We start from the raw sequence: 26,691 nt of genomic DNA on the forward strand, positions 1-26,691 counted from the left end.
TGAATATCTTCGACCCCATCCAATTTGGTGGGCCCTTTTTCTTTTATTTAACAAAATTGTATGATGCTCCCCTGAGCATCTCAGAAGACTAAGACAAACACATTTCTAAATTGGAGAAGGTTCTCCACAAGACTCAGTATCAATAACACTCTACTCCTGTCAGTTTCTTTGGTGCAACCAGGGAATCAATTTTGTTACCTACAATAGATAAGTGTTCCTCATCACGAAACCAGCCACTGCTTGGACCTTCCTGGAAGGAATCTACAGCAAACATGTTTGAATGTCTCACTGATTTTAACAATGCATCTCTGTAATACACACACCCCACACAGAGGATGAAAAGACCTAATGCCGGCTTTCTCAGCCTCCTATCGGCCAGTCTCTCCAAAGGCACTTAAAGTGCTGTCAGGAGACTCTGGGAAAGACTTTCCTTCTTAATCAAAAAGAAGGAGGTTGATGAAGGAGGATACTGCTCCTTTCCTAATTTGAGACATTATTGTGAAAGCACATCGTACTTGGAGCTACTGCAACTGTATTGAGTCCAAGAGGATGGCAGAGTAGAATGTAGAGAGCCTGGCGTCAGCCTTGGGGCCAGACTTCATTTTATGTGAGAGACATAAGCTCAGATTGTTTATTTGACTTTCAGATTATTCTGTTACTCAGAGCCAAAAGCATCCTGATATAACTTGCCTTCCCCCATTTCACCAAGCGATAAATTATCTAGTGATTGATTTACTCATTCAGTAAATTTTATTAAACGCTTATGAATCAAGATTTTAATGAAAACTGTCAAATGAAATGTAGTAGACAGAGTATATTGAATATGTTTAAGTTCTATGGCTAGATATTGCCTACACATCTCTGTATTTTTAGGTACATAACACAGGTCAGTTTTATCTTAACAATTCTCCTGCTAGGTGAAAAATCAGTACTTGTAATTGTTGATTTTATAGTTTCAGTTGCCAGACTTGCTTAGCTGAATGAGTTTGATGCCATTCATTCATTCATTCATTCATTCATTCATTCATTCATTCATTCATTGTGGGGAGGAAGGGAAATCCATTGGCAACAAAGGTTCAATTCAGTTAAATCATGTGCCAGGCAGTATACCAGGATTATACTTCTTTTTGGGATACATTGAGAACTAAGTAATTTTTTTAAATTGCATTGAGATCTAACTAATTTAAAGGAAGCTTTTGTTTTGAATGGTTCAGCTGACTTCTTAACAAATCTCAAGCCCTGAGCGGTATGGAAGTTGACAGTCTCTTTGTCTGGGAGCAATGGCTCTGGGTTGTGAGGTCATCCAATCAGTAACTTACTGAAGTCAGTACAACTGGTACCTAAGTCGGCTGTGCCATCGCTGTGTACTGTCTCTAGTACCTCAGTCAGATTGGCGTTGCTTTAGGCTGCTAGGCATCCCGAATGTGAATTATGAGGTGTGTTTTGACTCTAGGCCTTTCAGTACCCCCAGGTCTACTGTAAATTAAGGAATTCCTTGCCTAAATTAATAAGTAGATTCTAAAAATTACCTAAAAGGAATGTTTTCCTAACAGTGTGATTTTAGAAGGCAGTAAATGAATTTGGAGGGAACGTGAGGGTTTTGTATGTGCTTCGCAGTCAGTGAAGAAGCACAAATAAAAGAAATCTTACAATGATCAGTTTGAGCCAACTTTGAAAAGGGTGCTTTACAATAATAGTAAAAAGATGGGAGAAGTGGACCTGCTGTACCTTATAGTTTGTTTTTTCATCTTAATTTCCACCGATAATTTGAGTCCAGTGTTTTTTAGTTGTCCTTTCACTTGAGGCTAAGTTACCTCTAAATTGTAATGACATTTTAAAAGAGAAAGGCAACATTGCAATACTGGGGGGGAAATGAATTAGCTGTTGTATGTGTTATATATGTCATCATTAGGGGAGTTTTAAAAAAAAAAAAATCTATGTGACTTTTTCCTTGTTTATTCCTTATATAAATCTTATAGAAAATATTTTCCTTATGCTTAAAGTGAGAGATTTCTGAGAGTTACACCATTGTGTAATGAATACCAGGCAGGGACACATTATGTAGCCAAGAATTAAAAATGTTCTTCCACAGTGAAAATGGTGCCAAAACTGTATCTTAGAAAGGTTGTTACTGATAATCTTCAACTGTTACAATCAAGTAAATAAATGGTATATCATAAGTGAATCCTAAGTAAGGATGTTTAGGTCTTTGATTTGTTAGAATGCAAATAAAAGCAATGATGAAAGTGACACCATCAACTGCCAGCAAAAAAAAAAAAAAAAATGGTATTAGTAAGATCTGGGCACTGATTATGCTCCGTATCACTGTCCTATTACTGCTTGTACCATAAATGGAGTAACTTCAGCAACAACGCACATTCAGTATTGCACTGTTTTAGCGGTCAGAAGTCTGATGTGGGTCTAATTGCGCTAAAATTAAGGCATGGGCAGGACTAGTTTCTTTGTGTAGGCTCTGTGTAGAATCTGTTTCCTTAACCTTTCCACTTAATGGATTTCCCCATTCCTTGACTCCCTTCCTCCATCTTTAAAACCAGCAAGGACCAGTGGAGTCCTCACTGCATCACTCTGACGCTGAGTCTTTTCCTGCCTCCTGCTTCCCCGTATAAGGACCCTGGTGATTACATTGGGCCCAAATTAATCCAGGAAAATCTCCCTATCTTAAATTCAGCTGATTAGCAGTCCTAATTCTTCTTTGCCATGTAACGTACTCACAGATCTAGGAATGAGGATGTGGACCTCTTTTGTGGGGTCATTAGTCTGCTTACCACATGCTAGTTACTATTGGCCCTCTCAATGTGCAGAGCTAGTAATGTACTTAGTATAGGAATCAATTTTGCAACAGGAATAGGTATCTCAGGTGGCAGAGCATCTAGAAAATTGATTAAATGGCACATGTCACACAGTATGAGATTGGTTTTGGTCCCACAGTAGTGTGAATCCTGAGACTGTAATCATAACCAAGAAGTCTCATCTTGCCAACCCAAACGGATGTTTCTTCAATTTAAGCAAGACTTTCTACTGTCTGCAGGTAGATATGCTAATCTGTTTGTGGAGTCTAGTGAAATTTGCAGTAAGGGTGGTTTTATCCATTTTTCTCCATTCTGTGGTATTTCAAGTTTGAAATTATATTTAGAATCAAGTTTGCTTTAGAATAGTATTTAATTGCTCATATTTTATACTTTGATTTCTGTCTTGTGTTTTCAGCATAGGCACATTTGAAACCTAATGATACAGGCATACTACAACAGGATTATTACAGGAAAAAGTCATAAAATTGTCTGCCTCCTCTCAATGTTTTTGAAAGCCAGAGCCTTCATGGAATTTAATCACCTTAAAAGAGGGATGTAGAAAGCCTTATTTCACTTAAAATGTGAGTTCCAAGAAGGCAGACCTTCCCTAACTTTCTGTAGCATTTAGTACCCTGACAGAAATTGAAATTCTGATAAATATAACTACTTGTTCTGGATTTATTTGTATAACTTTTGTTATATACACTCAGTAAATATATTATTTGATCATGATTGTTGTGATATAAGTTTATATAAAATTTGCGTCTGTTCATATTACCATTCACTCTCATTTAATAGAGGCATCCACACCTTGCATATTCAGGACTGAAAATACGTTGAAGAGAACAGTTTGTCTATTCTTCTACATTGCTTTTGGTTTCTGGTGTTGCATTCCTGGTCTCGTAGTGGATGCCGTAATTAATGAATGAATACATGGACAACAGTGATAAATCACCTGAATCTGTCTTTGAAGTTTAGGTTTTAGAATACTAGGTGAGTAGTGTAGATATTTTTCTGATTCCCTTAACTGTATCCATCTACACTAAAATGAAAAAAAAAAGGATTAAAATGATGAAAGTGCTTGCATTTTATTGAGAAAGAATGCATAATGTTAAAACTACCCTCAATGTAAATAGTTTATTTATTTATTTATTTATTTTTTACCCCACCACTTCTAACACTTGAGAAAAGAGAATTTAAGCCATGGAATAGCTTTGAACAGTAGAGTAACTCAGGGGTTATTCCTGTCTACTTTGAGAAGGTAATGCTGATAACATAAACGGGGTTTTTGAAAGAAGACAGCAGTAGCAATACCATGCCAGCATCCACAGAATCTGTCTTTAAAAGCCTTCCAGACTCCCAGCCCTTGTCTGAGAACCTGAGTTGATAGATGGAATGTTCCCCAATGGCAAAGTTGGAAAGACAAGTTATATAGCTTAATTTCAAATGACATGAGCAGTTGTCCTGTCATCTATCAGCCCATAGGTGTATTTTAATGTCATAGAAATGTACAGTTGAGGGTCTCAAGAATATTCAGAAAGCTCTGGCTATTGCTTTTAAACACTAATAAAACATGCTTTGATGGCAGTGAAATGGGGAAAAACTCACGAAGTGTTCCAGTGATTTTTATGAAAGGGTGAAAAATGTTTAAGCTAAAAGAAGTAAAAATTCCAAAGCATTAGTGATGTATAAAGGGAACAAGAGGTGGCAAAGGACCAGCGGGGAAGAATCATCATATCTTCAAAGGAGAGGTTAAAGAGGCTGACTGATTCAGCCATTTTACTTCCCTTTCTGGCATTTCTGAAACATATACAAACTATTAGAAGAGTTTTACGGCACAGCCCCACCCACAGGTCTTGCTACTGCTCCCTCCCTGAAGGGAGCAACAGATATTCTCACTTGGAATGGAGAAATACATTCTACATGTCAGCCTTTTTCAGTATAGAATATTCTTTACAAATAGGAGGATAATGCAGAGCTAGTATTTGAGGAAAACACACAACTTTTTTTTTTAAGTTTATTGGGGTGACAACTGTTAGTAAAGTTACATAGATTTCAGGTGTACAGTTCTGTAATACATCATCTTCTATAAATCACATTGTGTGCTCACCACCCATAGTCAGTTCTTTTTCCATCACCATATATTTGATCTCTTTACCCTCATATACCAGCCCCTCCTCCCTTACCCTCTGATAACCTCTAAACTATTGTCTAAAAACTCACAACTTTAAATAGAGTAGTACTAAAAAATGGAAAATCTAACCTCGGAGAAGTAGATAATTCTCTGAAGAGAATTTAAACTGTGTTTTATACTTTAGAGAGAGTCAAGTGTATATTACATAGAGGCTGTTTAGGACACTGGTTAAAAACATCAACTTTGGAGCCACACTGGCTACATTTGAAGGCACACTGGTTTTACCACTTCCTAGTTCTTTGAGTCTCAATGTGCCCCAGTTTCCTCACCCATAAAATAGGGATAATAATTTTACCTAATTCATAAGGTTGTCCTGAGAATTAATTGAATTAATGAAAAATGCTTAGAACAGTACCAGACACATAGTAACCATTCAATAAATATTTTTATTATTACTCTTTGTATTTGTCATAACTTATCTTTCTATTTGTCCATAAAATTGGGCTGCTGTTAAAAAGAAGCAATTGTAAAACTTGGAAATGATCAGTTAGTAGACCTCCTTTTGTCTGTTGTTGACAGCAGATGCTGCAAAGCTGCATCACAAAGCTGCCTGCTTAATATTATCAAAACAATTATTCATGTATTCATCTCGGTATCCCGGATCTGCACTACGGATCCTGCAGACACGGTCTTCACGAGTGCATCAACAGAAACTTGTGTCACCTGCAGTAAATCATCCTCAGCCCGCATCACCCGCCTGCCTCCCGACGCAGTGCTGACCGGGAGATAAGGGAGCCTCACTTTGACACACTCTGGGGAGAATTGAGATTCTCATCATCGAGGAGCTAGTGATACTGAAGTCTGGTGCTATTACTTACATCAGGGCCTCAGAGAGGATGCAGCCTTGCCTTCTGCTGAGTGGGGATGGCACACAGTGAGAAGGGGCTGAAAGATGGAATTGTCTTCATCAGTCAAGCAGTGAAGCTGAGCAAGTGAGTGACCAGCAACTGTGGATCACCCAGTGTCTTCACTAAGTTAAGACAATTGTTAAACTTTGATTAAAATATGTCTCAGCTTTAAATGGGAGCCACACAGATGAGCCAAAAAAATTTATTTTTTAATTAAAATTTTAAATTGAAAAATTTTTTAAAGAAACAGATAAAATTTTCTTAATATGTTTTATTAACCAAATTTATCCCAAACATTATCATTTCAATATGTAGCCAACGTAAAAGTCATTACTGATCTCATATATTTTCTTCTAATTATGTCTTCACAGTTGGTTTTGTTGTTTTATATGTACAGCTAGTTCTTCTCAGTTCAAACTAGCCACATTCCAGCGCTCAGTGACCCTAGGTATTAAACAAAAGGAAAGTGAGTGAATGAAAAGAGGATGGTCCCAGAAGTGTTCACACACACAGTCATTCTGGTTTTCTAGCATCCAACAGCAAGATGCAAACATGAACTGTGACAGTCATAGAGTCGATAAAATATGAAAACAAACTCTTTGCCCCTTAAAGCACATTTATTTCTGATGATAAAAGTTAAGCAGACATTTCTAAGTTGATCTTATCAAGCACATAGTGTCACATAATCATCAATGTCTGTGAAAAAACATCCTAACATTCAAGACTGGGATGAGTTTCACTGGGCTACTTTTCATAATATCCTTCATTGTTCTCACTGCATGAAAAATGAACCAAAGAACCTCAAAAGCCCAGTGAGTCAGAAAAAAAGCAATCTGTAGGACATTTGGAAGGAGGTGATATCCGATGGCACCCAGCAAATGGCTCCACATGTCTGGCTCTGCATTTCGGTGGATTTCTGGGTACCTGAAGCAGAGGTCGTAAAACTGGCAAATAATGGGCTTCATGAGACCTACCGCGTCTTTATGCCACAGAATTAGTTCCCACAGTGTCTATTTTTAAAAATTATATCCTAACATAAAAATCAGGCAAGGTCACATAAAATCCAGATTTTGAGCAATTGTGAAGCTGGACACAGGTAACACGGGATTTTCATTTTCACGAAGTGAACACGTTGCTGGAGAGCGCCCCCTGCTGCATTGGCTGCTGTGCACCGCCCACCTCATACCCGGGTGCAGAACGGATTCACTTCACTCACCCATGTCAACTCAGCCCAAATAAATCTTCATTCACTGACAACTTTCCTGCAGAGGCAAAATGGGACCGTTTCTTCTTCAAACAATCCCATCAACGTTGCTTCTCTCTGTCCAATTCTGTAAAGGTGTGAATGCCCCTGAGTTTAAGGTCATTTCTATGGCAGCTCTTACGCATACAACCAGCCAAGTATTAGACTCCATTCTTTTTTTTTTAAGTTTCAGGTGTACAAAACAATGTAATAGTTAGACAGTTATCATTTATACCCCTCACAAAGTGATAAACCCCCTTTTCCAATCTACTACCCCTCTGACATCGCACACAGCCGTTACATTTCCATTGTCTCTATTCCTTATGCTGTACTCCTTTTCTTGTGAATGTATGTGTATATATATACATATGTATATACACAAATAAATAAAATTATAGTTGACATTCATTATTATTCAGCTTCAGCTTCAGGTATACACTGCAGTGATCAGGCATCTACACCGTCCATGAGGTGGTCTCTGTAATAAGATAAGTGTCCATCGGATACCCTACCAAATCTTTACAACCTTATTTCCCCCAACCTGACTTTCGTATCCCCGTGGCAATCTTGTGGTTACCGATTGTGCTTTCTAATCCCCTCACCTTCTCCCTCATCCCCTGCCCCCTCCCATCTAGCAACCCTCAGTTTTTCCTCTGTGTCTCTGAGACTGTTTCTGGTTAGTTCATTCATTTATTCTTTACTTTAGATTCCACATATAAGTGAGATCATATGGTATTTGTCTTTCTCTGTCTGACTTACTTCACTTGACATAATGTTCTCTAGGTCCATCCGTATTGTTGCAAATGATAAGATTTCGTTCTTTATGGCTGCATTAAAACTCCATTGTATAAATGTACCACAGTTTCTTAATCCAGTCGTCTACCGATGGGCATTTGGGTTGTTTCCATGTCTTGGCTATTGTGTATAGTGCTGCAATAAACAGAGAGGTGCATCAATTTTTTCGAATTAGTGTTTTGGATTTCTCTGGATAGACACCTAGGAGTGGAATTGCTGGATCATAAGGTATTTCCATTTCCAGTTTTTTGAGATACCTCCATACTGTTTTCCATAGTGGCTGTACCAATCTGTAATCCCACCAGCACTGCACGAGGGATCCCTTTTCTCCACATCCTCGCCAGCACTTGTTGTTTGCTGATTTTTTGATGATAGCCATTTTGACTGGGGTGAGGTGGTATCTTGTGGTTTTTATTTGCATTTCTCTAATGATTAGGGAGGTTGAGCATTTTTTCATTAGGGAGGTTGAGCATTTTTTCATATGTCTGTTTGCCATCTGTATGTCCTCTTTAGGAAAATGTCTCTTCATGTCCTCTGTCCATTTTTTAATTGGGTTGTTTGTTTTTTTTAGAGTTGAGTTGAATGAGTTTTTAATAAATTTTGGATATTAACCCCTTATCAGGTATATCTTTGACAAATATCTTCTCCCATTTAGTAGGATCCCTTTTTGTTTTATTGATGGTTTCCTTTGCTGTGAAAAATACTTTTTAGTTTGACATAATTCCATATGTTTATTTTTTTCTATTCCCTTGCCCTAGGGGATATTATCAGTAAAAATATTACTCTGGGTGATGTCTCTAAACTTTCTTCCTGTATTTTCTTCTAGGAGTTTTATGGTTTCAGATCTTACATTTAAGTCTTTAATCCATTTTGAATTTATTCTTGTATATGGTGTAAGGAGGTGGTCCCGCTTCATTTTTTTTTTTTTTTTTTTTTTTGCGTGTGTCTGTCCAGGTTTCCCAGCACCATTTATTGAATAGACTGTCTTTACCCCAACGTAAATTCTTGCTTCTGTTGTCGTAGATTAAATGACCATATAGGCATGGATTTATTTCTGGGCTCTCTATTCTGTTCCATTGATCTATGTGTCTGTTTTTATGCCATTGCCATGCTGTTTTGATTACTGTAGCCTTGTAGTATAATTTGATGTCAGGTATCATTATACCTCCCACTTTGTTCTTTTTTCTCAAGATTGCTGAGGCTATCCGGGGTTTTTTATGATTCCATATAAATTTTAGGATTATATGTTCTATTTCTGTGAAAAATGTCATTGGTAGTTTGATAGAAATTGCGTTGAATATGTATATTGCCTTCGGCAGTATGGACATTTTAACTATATTAATTCTTCCTATCCATGAACATGGTATGTGTTTCCATCTATTTGTATCTTTTTTAGTTTCTTTCTTCAGTGTCTTATAACTTTCTGAGTACAGATCTTTGACTTCTTTGGTTAAATTTATTCCTAGGTATTTTGTAGTCTTTGAAGCAATTGTAAATGGGACTGTTTTCTTAATTTCTCCTTCTGGTATTTTCTTATTGGTATATATCCAGCTTTTTTTCTCATTTGCATTTGCATGAAATATCTTAACTTCATCCCTTCACTTTCAGCTTGTATGTGTCTTTTGATCTGAGGTCTCTTGTATACAGCGTATGCAAGGGTCTTCTTATCCACTCAGCCACCCTATGTCTTTTGATTGGAGCATTTAATCCATTTACATTTACAGTGATTATTGATAGGTATATAGTTATTGCCATTTTGTCATTTGTATTTCTGGTGTTCGTTAGATTGTTTTCATCTTCTGTTTACAGAAGCCCTTTTAACATTTCCTGCATTGCTGGCTTGGTGGTAATGAATTCCTTTAGCTTATTCTTTTCTGGCAAGCTCTTTATCTCTCCTTCAATTTTAAATGATAGCCTTGCTAGATAAAGCAATCTCGGTTGAAGGCTTTTGTTTTTCATCACTTTGAATACTTCCTGCCACACCCTTCTGGCCTGCAAAGTTTCTGTGGAAAAGTCATTTGATAGTCTTATGGGAGTTCCCTTGTATGTAAGCCGCTGTCTTTCTCTTGCTGCTTTTAGGATTCTCTCTTTGTCTTTAACCTTTGCCATTTTAACTATAATGTGTCTTAGTGTGGGCCTGTTTGGGTTCATCTTGGTTGGAACTCTCTGCACTTCCTGGGCTTGTATGTCGGTTTCCTTCACCAGGTTAGGGAAGTTTTCAGTCATTATTACTTTGTTCTTGATCCCTTGCTCCCTCTCTTCACCTTCTGGTATTCCTCTGATGCACATGTTTTTGCACTTGATGTTATCCCAGAGGTCTCTTATACAATTTTCATTTTTTTAATTCTTTTTTTCTTTTTGTTGTTCCGCTTGGGTGATCTCTGCTAACTTGTCTTCTACATCGTTGATTCGATCCTCTGCCTCATTTAACCTGCTGGTAATTCCTTCAAGTGTGTTCTGTGTTCTTTATTTCAGTTATTGTATTCTTTAGTTCTAACTGGTTGTTCATTATGATTTCTCTATCCTTCCTTATGTCATCACAACGCTCCTTGAACATTCTTATCATCAATGGTCTGAACTCTGTCTCTGATAGGTTGGTTACCTCTATTTCATTTGGTTCCAGTTCTGGAGGTTTCTTCTGTTCTTTTATTTGGGACATTTTTGTTTCCCCGTTCTGGCTGACTCTCTGTGTTTGCTTCGATGTATTAGGTAGACCCCTAGGGTTCTCAGTCTTTGCTGGGTGGTCTTATGTAGTATGTGTCCTTTATATTTGATTCGTACCACTTCCCTATTCTCCTGTGCGTGTGCTCCAAAGGTGACCCTTGTGTTGTGTTTGTTCTCCTATTAAAGTTGAGCTTTAATTGCTTTTGGCTTGTCAGTAGGTGGGATTGACTTCTAGGCTGTCTAGTTGTGAGAATTGGCTCTGCCCACAGTGGATGAGCTGCTGCATGAGGGTTGACCGCCCAGATGAGACTTGGCCCCTATGGGCTCTTTTGCCTGTAGAGAATTCCCTCTGGGTGTGTCACTTGTAGGTCAAACACATAATACTCTGGTTTGGTCTGGAGTTGGCCTCTGGGTGTGTGTAGGGCCCTGGTGTAGGGCAATTTCAGAGCAAAACAAATCAACAAGCACAACAACAGCAACAACAAAGAAAAAAACAAATACACTCACATGTAAAAATAATTGACAACCCACACTCAACCCAGGCAAAAATATCAAAAATACACACACACACACACACACACACACACACACACACACACACAAACAAATCAATACAGAAAAATGGAAAGAGGGAGGAAAAGTAGGACAAAGAAGAGAAAAAAGAAGAGAGAAAGAGGGGAAATGTATATATATGTACATACAATATATGCTAAAAATGATAGTCATACAAAAGAAAAAAGCTTTTTGCCTTAAGCCCACCAAACAATCTCCAGGTTGTCCTCTGTTGTACAGAGTCCTCTACGTCTTGTGCAGGCAGATCTGGCCATCTGGCGCCCAGAGTAACCCTGGCCCTGCAGTTCTAGATGAGTGGGGCTATGAGGTGTGGTTGGTAGTTTCCACAAAGTCAGTGCACTTTCTGCTCTCACCGGCACATACGTGCACTGAGAGCACCACAACCGGCCACTGGGACGTGGGCTTCTCTGTGCACAGGTCTCCTGAGTCTTAGGACACTTCCTCCGTCGGGGGGTGTGGAGGGCTGGAGATTTCTGAGCCACTAAAAGCCCAGAGCTGCCTCTGCCCCCTGCTCTTAACCCCTGTGTGTGACTTTGCAGCTGTAATTGTCTTGCCACAGCAGCAGCCCAGAAAAGGCGAGGGCTGGGAAGGGAGGTGCCTGCCATCTCCCAGCCCAGCAGTGTCACACTCTTCCCATCCTCTTCCCTAGGTCACAATTGCAAAGCGGCTTTTTCCAGGTCCTGAGCACTACGGCTCCTCTGTCATCTGACATACTCCTCAGTTCAGGGACCAGCTAGAGACTCTGGAAGGGTGGGGGTAGAATTGCTGTGGGAGAGTGGGGGTAAGGGGCTCAGGTATGGCTTTTGCTTTTTTGTTTGACCTAGGGCCCAACTGGAGATCTCTGATGAGGTTACTGCCTCAAACGTGGGATAAGCTGCTCTCTCTGCAGGAGAGATCAGCTGTAGGATGCAGAGAAAGAGCCCACCTCCTGGCTCCTGTAATCTCTGTTCTGTGTCCTCGGGCCCCCACGTCTCCACAGCCGCAGATGCGGCCCCGTCTCCGCTCCCTTCCCTCTTCCCCTGCTCGCCCAGTTTGCCCATCTTTGAGTATTCCTTGTCGAGCCTCTTAGCTGTTCTGTGTGATGAGCAGAGAGTCCTCTGATGGATTATACATGTTCAATTTGTGGTAAGTTCCAGAGGAGAATTTAAGAAGACCACATTGCTGCCGTCATTCCTCTAGACTCCATTCTTTGATTCAGCTGAGCTGGTGCTAGAATCTAGTGCTTTACAAGGATTGTGCTGAATGGAGTGTTAAACTGTTGGATTTATTCCTGCTCTGTGCTCCAATGCACTTCAGGGAAATGTTCCATTTTCACCAATGATGGTGACCCAACCATGCTCTGACCTCTAAGAAGAATGGGATGCAGGGCTGTTGGCAGCTAATGTCACTTTAGAGATACACATCTTTAGACAGTGCTGGAATCATGGGGGAAGAGACGCTCTATTTCTGTTGGCTGATGGGATATGATGTCATCTGGTGGCAGTTGGTGGGCATCTTGCTTTCATAAAGGGAAAGACCACCTGAGAATGACGCCAGCACTGAGGGAAGGAGGCAAAGCCAACAGGTCAGGGGAGATGATTCCTGTTGACATCACTCAGTGCCCAGGAAGGAGAATCTCTCACAGAAGCCCCTGTGAACTTCCTGTAATATCTCATTGGCCAAAACGGTGTCATGAGTCCTTGCCTCATCCAATCGCTAGCAGGGGGTTAGGGGAGGGGAGTGGTTGCCATAACCGACTTTGACCAACTGTGATTCCTTCAAATTGAGCATCCACAGGAAGAAGGCAGCATGTGTGTTATGTGAGCAAGCAACACCATCCTGCCACAAAGGAGAAATGGACAAGGGGGGAGCTGAGGGTTCAAAGCCAAGGGAACAGAAGACCAAGAGGGTACACCATGCAAAGGTGCAGAGTTGTGCCAATTAAGTCCAAGTATTACATCACTACACGCTCCTCAAACTGGAGGATGCAAAACAAGATTACCCAATACATCTTTCTGAAGCAAGACATTTATTGAAAGGTTTAGAAAACCAAGTTACTTTCATAAGAACCATCCATCCCCTTCCCACAGTGCAGGGAGGGGAAGAAGGGCCCAAGGAAAACCCACCCAGTCTCTGAAGTTGCACCCAGCTGGGGTCCGAAGTGCTAGACCTGCAGCGAGGATGGTCCCTCTTGTATGCCAGGGAGCTCCAGGCTGTCCTCCAAGGAGGTGCTTCTGAAGGCCTCAGCATATCCAGTTCAGCCCCTAAAATGTAGGGAGCCCGGCTTGACCTCCCTGGAGTCTGGTTCTAATCCTGCCTTTGCCTACCAGAATCTAAAGGGGCTTTACCTGATTCGGTTTGCAGTACCCCTTTTTTGGTGGCAGACAGAAGATCTTCCTAAAAATGTTCAAGCACCTCCTAGCCCTGCGCCACCGGCCCTGTTTTTCTTCTTCTGAGTTTCCACTGCTGCTGGTGGTGCTGTGGCTGGAGAGAGAGTCCCCAGAGTGAGGTGCTGGGCTAGGAATGGTGGTGCTGGAACCACGGATGAGCTCGGGAGTGGCAGTCCTGGACCCTGGCTGGGGAGTGGCTGGCCTGGAGCCTGGTCTGTGCTGGGAGGTGGCGGTCCTGGAGCCTGGTCTGTGCTCGGGAGTGGCTGTCCTGGATCCTGGTCTGGGCTCGGGAGTGGCTGTCCTGGAGCCTGGTCTGTGCTTGGGAGTTGCGGTTGTGGATCCTCGACTGGGCTCGGGAGTGGCCGGCCTGGAGCCCCAGCAGTACTGGGGAGTGGAGAGCTTGGGAGTGGCGTTCCTGGGCCGCCAGCTGGGCTCAGGACTGGCGGTCTTGGCTCCTGTGCTAGATGGGCGGATGGTGGTCCTGAACTCAGTAATGGTGGAGCTGGACTCCAGGATGGCGGACGGACCGCCAGACTCTTGGGCCTTCTCCCCTGGCTTGTAGTCCGCAGGCTGCTGCTCTGCCTTCTGGGAACTGGACCACTCTGTTTGACCCTCCTGGGCTGGGGAGGGACTGCAGCTCTGGAGCTCAGGAGGATGGAAGGGCTTTACCTGGATGGTATGGTATGCGAATTTTGGGTTTTGTCTGTGTAAGATGTAGTAGGTGGCCATGATGTTATTATACGTGTTGTTTGCCAGTGTGTCCTTGATGTCGTCTTGATGAAAGCCCAGAGTCACCAATTGTTCTATTACCCTGGGCTCTATGATGTCACTGGGTGGCTCAACATATGGCTTCAGTTCTTCCTCTTGGTCCATATTAAGCCAGGCATCTGTCATGATGTTCTTCAGGTCTTCTCTATGCTCAGGTTTGGGTGTGAGCAGTTTTTGGAGCAGGGTTTGTACTTCGATGGATAGATGAGATGGCATATCATATTGCCTACTGCCTATACTCTCCAGCAGCTCTTCCCAGCTGATATCCTCAAAAGGGATGGTGTCCGTGAGCATCTGGTACAGCATCACGCCCAGGCTCCAGGTGTCCGTGGCACAGCCATCATAGATTTTGCTGCGGAACATTTCTGGGGCTGCATACAGGAAACTGCCACAAAACGTGCTGAGTTGATGGATATTGGAGGCAGCTCCAAGTCCAAAGTCTGTAAGTTTGGCATTCATCTCAGAGTCTAACAGCACGTTTTGTGGCTTCAGGTCCCGGTGAGCAACTCCCTTCTCGTGGCAGTAGTGCACTGCAGACACCAGCTGCCGGAAGACGCCACGGGCCGTTTCCTCCGACATGCAGCCATGGGCACGCAGGTAGTCCAGCATGTCGCCTCCGGACATGAACTCCATGACCAGGAAGAGGTATTCTGCCGAGCTGATCACGTGGAATAGCTGGACGATGTTCGGATGGTGCAAGTCCTCCATGCAGAGGACTTCGTGCAGGAGAGATCTGCGCATTCTCTTGGAGACCTGTTGGTCGATGATCTTCACCGCCACCTTCGTCTTCGTGAGCATGTGCTCACCCAACACGACCTTGCCAAAGGCGCCCTCTCCGAAGATCTCCTGGAGCTCGTAATGGGCACTGATGGGCCCCTGGTCAACACGGATGTCTCTAATGTTACGTGCCATGGTGACCCACTAACTACGCTCACTGACGATACTAACTATGCTATACAACTATGCTACCAAACAAGAACTACACTAACCACACTGACTAAATATACTAACTGCACCAACACTATTACTGCTAATAGACAATAATAACTATACTAACTACGCTGACACTACTAACTCTAATATTACTGTGAAAATAAACAATAACTACGCTAACTACGCTACTAAATATACTAACTATCAACAATATTACTGTGCTAATAAACAATATCACGCTAAAAAGTCCAAGTCCACAGGTCACCACAATCAGCTTCCTGGGCTATAACGGACAGAAAGCTCAGCCCAGCCAGGGCCTTATATAGCATCTTGGGGTCATTCCATCACACTGGTGCTTTATTAGCTCAGAGCCAGAAACTGACCCTATGTGGCTAAGGATAAGCCACAGTGGTTTTCTCAGTTTGGGGTTTCAAGACCCCTTTACTCTGAAAAAAGGGGAAACCCCAAATAAATTTTTGTTTATGTGGATTATTAAAGACTGATATTTACTTTATTAGAATTTGAAGTCTGTAGGATATTTAAAAAAAGAAAAAGAGACTTGTATTAGAACGTTTTTCCAGGAGTGGATAGTGTTACATTTTGAAAAGCCCCTAAGATGATTTGTTTCCACTCCTTCAGCCAAGAAATGGTGCTGCCCTTTGAGAAGCATTACTTGGGTATATAATAAAGTAACTTTTATGTAAAATGTTCATTTAAAAGGTATCTACAAGCAATTGTTCTTTAAAACTACCTTGTACTTATTTACCGTAGCTTAGCTGAGTAGTTCCCTCATAAAATACTTTCAGGTGTGTATTTATTTGGGATACCTTCAGTTTTTTTCATTTGTTTGTTTTGTTTTTAAATAAATGGAACCCTGTTCAAAGTGAATTTGCTTCCAAAAGTGGCTACTTCATAGGCATAAAATTGGCTGGGCACAGGGGAGTCAGATTGAAATAATGCTAAGGACACAAAGGCTGCAAATTTTCACTATTGATTCAATCCAGTTAATTGTTTGCACAATTTCAGTTTCACAATTTCCAGAAGTAAGTGTTGCCTATTTTTCTCTAATTAGTAAATTATCTTATGTCAATGTTTGATACATTGTTTAGAACAGATTTTTTTGTCAATTTTTTATCACTTTAAAATAATCTATTTCAAATCATGGGAAAATCGTGAATATTTACTGAGTATGTTGGATCTGATCTCAGTTTTCTTGAAGAGAGACTTTTTTTCTTTAAGTTCTGTCTGATCCACTGCATTGACGTTCCAGACATAGCTGAAACTAAACCATTAGTTTTAAAACTAAACCAGTAAGCCCTTCAGGCTATGCCTCCCATCTTTCTCCATTAGCAGCACACAAAATGGAATGAAAGAAACATCTTGGAATTATTATAATTCAATGCTTTTGGATAACTTATTTATGCCATATGTTTTGTGCCAAGTGTGTTTTTTTTTTCTTAAAATTCATTCATTCAACTTTGTCTTCCTCACCAGCTCCCAGACGCCATTATCTTTCCATTAGTGAACTCTGATGTACCTCTTCCTATGGTCTTTGATCTGTTGCAAGCCTTTCTACATTCTTCTCGGTGGTGTTTTGGGTCCTACAGAATGCCCCTCCCCATCTCCCCACACTCTCGGGATTTATAGGGACACTCATCAATACTGAGATATTCTGAAAAATACTTCTGTTCTAATTGATACCTGCAAAGGTACAAATTAGACACCTAACAGCTAAAGATCAAATTAGTGAGTTGGATGATCAAGACAAGGGATTTTCCTTGGACACAATGTCAAATGAAAGGAGATGAAAAGTATGTGAGGCCAGATCCAGAAGTTTGTTTTTTTTAATATTATATTTATTGGGGGTGACATTGGTTAATAAAATTATATAGGCATAAAGTGTACAATTCTATAATATCTCATCTGTGTATTGCATTGTGTGTTCACCACCCAAAGTCTAATCTCCTTCTGTCACCATATATTTGACCCCCTAGATCCAGAAGTTTTAACATCTAACAGAAGTTCCAGACAGAAAGGTTGAGAATGAAGAGGAGAAAAACATATTTTCTTAAATAATGGAAGCAATATCCCCAATATTAAAGAAAGACTCATTGGAAGCGCATACCTACTGCTGAGAAGAATTAATGCAAAAGTTCCATACCTAGACTCATACAGGTGAAATCTTCCAGAGGAAAAAAAATTAGGTTATCTACACAAATCAGATTGATATCAGACTTCTTACTAGCCATATTAGATGACAGAAGACAGTGGAAAATAGCTTTGAAATTCTGAGGTGAAAATGATTTGGCATCTCGAATTCTGTTTTTAGCCTTACTAACCTCCAATATTGAGAACAAACATACATTTCAGGAATGCAAAGACTCAAACCATTTTTTGAAAGATATTCCTTCAGGAGGACTAATAGGAGGACATAGAATACAAGAAACAATGGTAAACAAAGAAGTCAGTAAACGTAGAGTCAAGTCTAAACAATTTAACATATTTCTGTGAAGCATGAGGAATATGTTAGTAATAATAATGAAATAATAATGATAGCCATTTTGGGGAACTATTGGATATTTCTACAAATTTTGGAAGAGGGACAAGAGGAAACCATACGTTTTTGTTTGGGAAATATTATTATTTAATTCAATGTTGATAGAATTATGTAAGTTTAAATGTCAAAAAAGGAAAAGGGAAAAAAATTGAAGGATAACCACTAAAAGAACAAAATAGGGTATACAATTTCCAAACCACCACTAGAGTAGGGGTCTGGAAACTGTTTCTGTAAAAGGCTAGGTAGTAAATATTTGAAGCTTTGCAGTAACTACTTCTCGTTTGCACAAATTCTGCTCTGCCACTGTAGCACCTAAGCCGCCATAGACGATATATCTAAACAAATATGTGTGGCTGAGTCCTAGCCAAACTTTGTTTATAAACACTAAAGTTTGAATTTCCCATAATTTCTGCATATTACAAAATGTTCTTCTTGTGGGCCATACAAAGATAGATTTGCTCCATAGTTTGCTGACCTCTGCATTACAGAACAAAGGAAGTGGGCAAAGAAAACTTAGTTTAACAAAAAACAGAAAAGGGGAGAAAAGTGGGCCTGAAAACGTAAGGAAGTATAACAAACAAGAAACATAAGTTGGGAAAAGGAAAAAAAAAAAAAAGCAGTGATCGGAGTAAAGTTTTCCAGTAAAGACACATTTTCAGATTGGATATGTCCTAAATGATAATGGTACTAGGTCATGACATATCTATATTACAGAACAGTGCTATTTAAAGTGTGATTCATATAACAGGGCCAGTTAGCAAACTGGTCTACCATATGTACAGAACTACAGTAGTTGAAAACTTTTCAAGTGTTGTGACACTGTTATAACTTCCAAGTGTGTGATCATCTTTCTACTAATTTATTGTATTTTACAAAACTGTCAGTCAATAATGGTTTGGAAATTAAAAAACAGAAAACTGGTTTGAGAAACACTATTAGAGAAGACAATGCAGGTATTAAGAAAATGAAGTAGGTCCATATATATAGACAAATTTTAAAAAAGCAAATTAGGCCAGTATAGAGGTATGGTTCAATGTCCTTTAAAACAAAAACAAAAACAATACCAATCATATATGTAGTGAATTTTTAAAATATAGAACAATTCACTTCAAATTATTAACCGTGATTACAAAAAAGATGTGATTGGGTAGGATAGGGTTGAAGGACATGATAATAAAGGACTATTTTCATGTTCTATTTTTCATGGCATATACTTTTGATCTTTTATAGCAGTGTTTTCATTTATTGTGTATAATGTAATCCTTTATTAAATTAATGACCTCTTGATCTTTTAAATAATTGGTTCTTGTCAATTGAGTATCCATGTGGAAAACAAGAACCTTTAACTTCTACCTCACACCCTATTCAAAAATTAATTTGAGATGGATCATAAGCCAAAATGTGAAGGTTAAAACTTGGTAACGCTGCTAGAAAAATATGTGGAATAATGTCTTCATGACTTTTAAGTAATCAAAGATTTCTTTAACAGGACACCAAGGCACCAAGCACAATGAAAAGATTTATAAATTGGGCTTCATTAATACTAGATGTTAGATTTATAGCAAGATAGCATTTAAGGGGAGAAAATGCAAGCTACAGATGGAATATGTTTAGTATATTATATACGTGAAACCTAGAATTATATAAATTTTTTCTGTGTGTTTATTTGATGAAAACCTTTATATCCTACAAGTTAATAAGAAAAAGATAATCCCACTGAAAAATGGGCAAAAAGTTTGAAGAGGCATTTCACAAAGAAGCTATCCAGGTGGCCAGTTTGCATATGAAAAGGTTCTCAACATCATTAATCCTAAGGGCAGTGCAAATGAAAACTATACCTGGATCACATGGCTAAAATGTTAAAGGACTCATAAGACCTGGTGTTGATGATGCTATAAATAGAACTGTTAGAACTCTCATACATTGCGGTGTCATTTGGTACAATCACGTTGAGAACCATGCTGTCTGCTGAAGCTGGACGCAGAAATCCTGTGATGCAACAGCTCCACTCCTGAGTATTCACTCAACAGAATAGAGTGTTTGTATTCAACAAAGATGGGTATGAGGCTATCTGTATTAACTTTATTCCTGGTAGCCAAGAAACCTCTCAATCAAAGTATAAATAATTTGTATTATTAATATATTAATGTAATTGATGCCTACACAGCAATACGTAGAAGAAAATACTGCTACACGTAACGTGGGTAAGTCTCACTGACATAATACTGAGCAAAAGGAGCCAGAGACAAAAGAATACCGACTTTGTGGTTTCATTTATATGATTCATGGTTAAAGAAGTCAGGATAGTGGTTTTGTTCAGCGGTGTATTGACTGGCAGGGGAGCACATAGGAGCATTCTGATATGCTGGCAATGTTCTGTACTTTAATCTGGATGGGGCCACACACAGACATGAAACAATTCATTAAGCTTTACACCTACACACTTAGTATTTGCATAGTTTACTGTTTTACCTCGATAAAAGTAAAAAACAGAGCCCAACTCATTCTTTACCCCCTTGTTTGAAATTCTGTCATTATCATATACCAAATTCGTAACACATTTAAGGGACTTTCTCTAAAGAGAAGTTTTGCATTGTTTTCCATTTGTCAAAACAGATACACTCTTCTGATTTAATCATTGTTTCTTCATAATACAGTTAATGAGTATATTTAATGGTGTGAATCTTTCCTACTATTCTTCTATTTCAAAATTACCTTGGCTATTGTCACCTCTTTATTGCTATGGATAATCTTTAGAATCATATGGCCAATTCCTCATACCCTCATACCATTGGAATTTTAATTGTAATTACATGAAACTGATAAATTATAAATTTGGAGATCATTAGTACGTGGATTGAGTTCAGAAACATTGTATGTGTCACCATTTCCTCTCAGTTGTGCAGGTACGTAGCCGTCTTCATGTGTCTGCAGGGTTTCTTTTACATTTTTGTTTTGCTATTGTGGATGGGAACTTTGTTATATTTTTATGTTCCTTGATATATATAATATCTTTGATATAACTATTATTAGAACTTCTTAATCATCATAATAATAGCTGTTTATTGAATACTCGGTGCTAAATAATCTTATTTACTTCTTAGGATAGCCCCTATCAGGTAAATACTATTACAGCATTATGCTCATTTTTACATTTGGGGCCAATGAGGGACAAAGGCTTCAGGCTGAACAGCTGGTCTGTGATGGAGCTGTGATTCAAACCCCGGTAGTCTCACTCCAGAATTACGCTGCCTTCAGACACTGCACTCTTGGTGTAGGTGTCTTCAGGGGAAGGAGAGGAGATGTGTGGGAGGGGCAAGTGTGGGGTCAAGTCTAGTACTAGTGGATATGACTGACAGCACAGTGGGTGAGTTGTCATTAGATGTGTATCAGCAAGACCTATGCTAACGTGGATTTGGAGGTGTATGCTTATTTCCGTTTGTAGAATACAGTATTCTAGTTTGGACTTATTCAAACCAAATAAAGTTCTACAGTTTTTCAAATCATTAACAGGTGATTTGATGACAGTTTTATATGTTCTCAGGGTATACTGTATTTACCAAATGACAATAGTTATTATTTTACATGTGTTCTTTGTTTGCAAGAACACTACTCATCCCCTCTAGCTGAAATAGTGAAAAGTCTATTGTAAAGTTACATATGACAGTGAGACAGATGGATTCTCGTGGATGTCCAAGGGGTGAATCCATAAACTGGCCAGCGCTTGTGGAGACTAAAACTGTCTTGTTCTGAATCAAAATTAGCTTTAGGTACCTCAGCAGCACGATTTTTTTTAGATCGTCACTAGAATGTGCTATCTTTATCTCGCCTCTGCTACTGTCTCTGTTACCTGCTTTTTTGTTCATCCATCTGCATTTGTATTACCAGCTTGTTTTCTGCATGGTCCCAGGTAAAATTTCTGAGAACATTTTATTGGTCATGATAGTTACTGTGTTTGGGCCAAGCATCTCATGCTTCATAGACTACTGAACAGACTTTACATTGGCTGCCTTAAGTCACGTATTTACCACAGCAATTCTAGTCATTTCTGGCCAGGGTGGGGTGGCTGGTTGGGTGAAACATGGCTCAATAGGGCTGCCTCTTCAGTAACAAGGTTGATTTGCCCCAGAGAAAGGGATGTGATCACAGTGTATACTCTGATTAACATGTGTAACAGCCATTGAACATTTTCCCTTTTAAATAAAATCTAAAGATGTGGCTAACATTGAAAATAGCAGTTGAATTTAGAGAATTAGAATAGTGCAAAAAGCAGAATATTAAAGTGTGCTTGTATACATGACTTGAGAATGGTCCTTTGCTTATTGCCTTGTAAACCTGACAATACATACTCGTAGTTGTATATCTCTTGTAGAGAGCTTGGTTACAATGTCTGTTTAGTTAGGATTGTTAAAACTTTGGATGAGTTACTGATAAATATTCGGGAAGTTTTTTTTTTCTGTGATATTTTAATAGCTAGGTTTGGCTCGAAAAAGATGTTTTTGAGAATTTTGCAAACCCCAGAATTTAGCAAAGTCCTTTAAGAATATTCTCTGGCATATGTGCTATTTAACCCAAGATCGGTGCTGAATTTAAGGTATATCATGAGATGCTTATTGTGATAGGAAATTATCTGCAGTAAAAAAACTGAAATATTACGTTCAATAATATGTGGTTATTGACAATAAAATTGTATGTCAATACTTGTTAAATTGATCCTAGGTTGGGCCATGCAGGCTGCTGCCTATGTCTTCATTCATCGGAAATGGAAGGATGACAAGAGCCATTTTGAAGACATGATTGATTATTTCTGTGACATTCGTGAACCACTTCAGCTCCTCATATTCCCAGAAGGGACTGACCTCACAGGTAAGATAGCCTGGGTTTGGATCACAGAATTTTAAAACATGAAGGAACTTAGAAATCATGTAGTCTAAACTTCTTACTTTTCTAATGAAGTAACTGAACCCCAACAAGATTAATGTCCCACCCCTATGGTCACTGAGCCAGTTAGCAGCACATTAGAACCCAACATTCCTGGTCTCCAGTCCATGGGATTTATGATGGGCAACCCCAAGAGATCACTGTTGTTCATATTTGCCAGCCTGGAGCTTTGTATGTTTAGTGAACACTGAACATATTTTAAATATCAGCCTTTTATATAATTTTATATAATTTGTATGGAAGCACGGAAAACTGATAGCCAAAGCAATCTTGAGGAAGAAGAACAAAGCCTAGTTTTAAAATCCCCTTTCTGTTCTTTATATTCTCTGTCCTCTTCCAAGATACATATTTCTCTTTCAGACCCTTTTTTCTCAACTTCTTTTTTATAAGAAAAGGATCTGATAGTAACCCACTTTGTTTATTGTTGGTATAAGTTAATATGTTGCCTTTCTCCTGGTATTTTAAAGCCTTATTCCTAATATAAGCAGGAAAAGCTGTGTCCTTTCTCAGGAAAACTCAGCCACAATTGAATTGTGGAGAGGACATAGGAGGACATATTTAGGATTTTCTACCTTCCCAGATATCAAACTACATAGGTCAAGAATACAGGTGGATCGCAAGGAATTCTTCAAAAGATTAAAAACAAAATAGAGTGTTTCATCCTTACAAAATCAGTGGTTTTCACATTTTTTAAACCACAGACCATTTTTGTAGCTGAAGCTCTGTATTGCAGTTTAGGATTTAAGACAGACTGAAGAACTGCTTTGGTTGAACGTTGGTGGGTGTGGGAGGTGGGTAGTCTTGGCCAGGAAGCAGTTCTATAGATCACTTCTCTACTCAAAGAGCAAAGTTTAAAAAGGTTTTAATACCTTGGCTACTTCAAGAAAGGTATAGTAGAATTTGAGAAGGATCCAGTGGATTGAGATTTATTGTAAGAGGGGAGACAGACTGAAGCAGGAAAGAACTGAAATCTGAAAATCACACGTAGTATGGAGAGATGGAGCATGAACTTGGCTTCCAAATCCTCAATACCAGGACGAGGCAACTGAGAGCTATTAAGAGGGGCAACCCTTGGAAAACTTACGAGAGGAGAACATGCAAATGAACATACTAATTCACTCTCTGGACATAGTAATTTATGGGACCAGTACGGAAAAAGTTAATGAAAACTATCATTTAAGTAAGTGAATGGGTGACTAAACCATAATATGTCAATAAAGGAAATAAAGGTATTTTGGGAAACATTTGCCATTGATAGCAAGGAAGAGATCTTTGACTCATCTATTACGGATGGAACTGAGCTAAATGAACCATGGTGATTTTTATATACTAGTATTATATGTTAAAATATATGCTTACTGTGTAGTATATGGTTGGTTTTTATAGTTAATATTCTAAAAGTAGTTAGATCACTGAGGATAATATTGGCTGCACATTGTTTAAGCTTGAAAATATAAGTTATAAGTTGATTGATTAACAGCAAGCTATCATTGGGAAATTATAATGGACAGACAGCCATACTTAAATTTTATGATACTTAGAATGCATAACCCTTAAATTTGGGTATTGAAATATCAGCTTTATTAGAGTGTCATTTACTGAAATGACAGATTGATTTATATTTGTGAATGCCAAAATGCACATAAAAAAATGGTATCTTTGGAAGTTGTTTAGTAGTTAAAAGCTAATAGAGGGGTGGCCAGATGGCTCAGTTGGTTATAGCAGGAGCTCTGAACAACAGGGCTGCGGTTTGATTCCCGCATGGGCCAGTGAGCTGTGCCCTCCACAACTAGATTGAAGATAACAAGCTGCCGCTGATCTTCCGGAGGGGCGACTAGATGGCTGAGCTGGTTAGAGTGTGAGCTCTCAACAACAAGGTTGCCGGTTCAATTCCCACATGGGATGGTGGGCTGTGCAACTAAAGATTGAAAACGGCAACTAGACTTGGAGTTGAGCTGCGCCCTCCACAGTTAGATTGAAGGACTACGACTTGGAGCTCATGGGCCCTGGAGAAACACACTGTCCCCCAATATTCCCCAATAAAATTCATAAAAAAACAAACAAAAAAAACCTCACAGGTTGCTGCTACTTTGTTTGGTACATTAATGTTAAAACGTTCATACATTAGACCTTCAGAGCCTACACAATATATCTGTTTAAAACCTTTTTCAGTCTATATTTTTTCGCAAGTGTCTTTTTTAGGTGTTGAACTTAACATGTAGTTGCATATTTGCAGGGTTCAGAGTACTCGCCATTACATGATGTAGTTGCATTTTTCCCCCCTTCTTCCGCCCTCCACCCACCACTCCAGTTCAAGCCAATCTCAGTCTAGTTGTATAGGACACAGCTCCCTGGCCCATGCTGGTATTATGAGCCTTGTGCTCCCCCCGGCTGAGGCAGTCGTTGGTCCGTCCTTGGTCCGCCGCTCACAGCAGCTCATGGCAGCACACACAGGGAGAGCCATTGTTTCCAATCTTAGCTGTAGAGGGCGCAGCTCACTGACGCATGTGGGAATCGAACCAGCAACCTTAGCATTAGGAGCACAGTGCTCCAACCACCTGAGCCACCAGGCCGGCCCGTAGTTGCATTTTTTAAAAAAAAGTTATATAAAATGGTATATACATTTTTAAGGCCAACTTGCAAAACCTGACTATTTGCCAAATAGAGAAAACACTGATCTGGAAGCTTTAAAACGTGTTTTTTTTTTTTTTTTTTTTTAAACAATATTATATAGATAGTTTCAAGTTGGGATAAATCTTTTCTTTTTAAGTAGGCTACCAAAAATACTTCCATTTTTGAAAAAGTATCTGTTAATTCAAAGATGTTTTTAGTTAACCATAGTTAACTTTAAATTTGGGTTTTTAAGCCCAAAGAGAATGTTTTTATAATCCTCTTTAAGTTCTGAATCCAGCTTGCTTGCACATTTTCAAATTAGTGCATTTAAATACAACTTTACATATATATTCTGTCTTCATGTGTTATTGTTAGTTATTACATAAAACTTCTTCATTTAATAAAAATGAGTGCCTGGAGATTCTATGAAGGAAGACAGATAAAAAAAACCAAACAACTAATAAGTTCATGAAACTATGCCAGGTATTCATAAATCCTGTGCAGAAAATTAAAGATAAGGAGAGAAAATAATATAAAATGGTGGCCAGGGTGCTATTTTCTATAAGGTGGTTAGAGAAAGCCCCTTAAGTTTCTGTTTAAGTAGAGACTAACTGAACAAAGGAGAAAACCATCCAGATAGTGGGGTAGAAGGCATTCTGGGCAGAGGGCAGAACAAATGCACAGACTCTGAAGTGAGAACATACATGCCTGGCTGTTTTGAGAACACCAAAGTGGCTAGTAGACCCATTGGAGTAGCAGGAGTGCTGGCATTGGAGCATTACAGGGAGTGAGCTGACAAGACAGGAGGGGCCTGTGGTCAGAAAGTGGGAAGCTTGTGCAGTTGCTAATAACCACAGATTCCCGGTGGGTGGGTGAAGTGGAGATGGAATAATCTCCTGCTAATCTCACTCTGATGATGTCTCTGATGATTTCTACCTTGCCACATTGTAACTGTATCCTTAGCACTACCTATATCCACATTCTACAACAGAGCTCAGTTTTGTATTCAGTTCTCAAAAGTCTGTGGGTAACGAGAAGAGCAAACTGAAGAATAGTTAACTACTCATCTTTTGAAGTGTCCTCGGGTTTCCTCATCCCATGTCAGGTCCTGCCAGCTGTCAATAAAATAGTGCCCAGGATATTCTCCTCCAATGAATGTGAAAGATACTTATTACTGTTCATGTTTAGGGTCTTTACTTTTGACTTGCTGGGGATTTGTGGGTATTTAATTCTTTGACTCAATTCCTCATTTATATAAAGAAAATGTAATGCTTTTTGTAGGAGTGTACTTTGAATATTTTGAATCCATCTGTGTTTGAGGCTTTGAGTACTCCATGGTCTTAAATTTACTCCTAGGAAAGTTGTGTTTATATATATATATAT

The 26,691-nt window shown here is 39.4% G+C and overlaps 1 protein-coding gene across 4 annotated transcripts in view; it reads left to right on the top strand.

Moving 5' to 3' along the window:
* The window catches only part of LCLAT1 (lysocardiolipin acyltransferase 1), a 159,094-nt gene that overhangs the window by 69,919 nt on the left and 62,484 nt on the right, over positions 1 to 26,691 (top strand). For all 4 annotated transcript variants that reach the window (XM_074331846.1, XM_074331848.1, XM_074331849.1 and 1 more), the window contains exon 4: positions 22,474 to 22,620. In XM_074331846.1, the coding sequence (XP_074187947.1) occupies positions 22,474 to 22,620 (147 nt within the window). The remainder of the gene's footprint in view (positions 1 to 22,473; positions 22,621 to 26,691) is intronic.

This window comes from Rhinolophus sinicus, linkage group LG05 (assembly GCF_036562045.2).
Source record: "Rhinolophus sinicus isolate RSC01 linkage group LG05, ASM3656204v1, whole genome shotgun sequence".
Classification (NCBI taxonomy): Eukaryota; Metazoa; Chordata; class Mammalia; order Chiroptera; family Rhinolophidae; genus Rhinolophus; species Rhinolophus sinicus.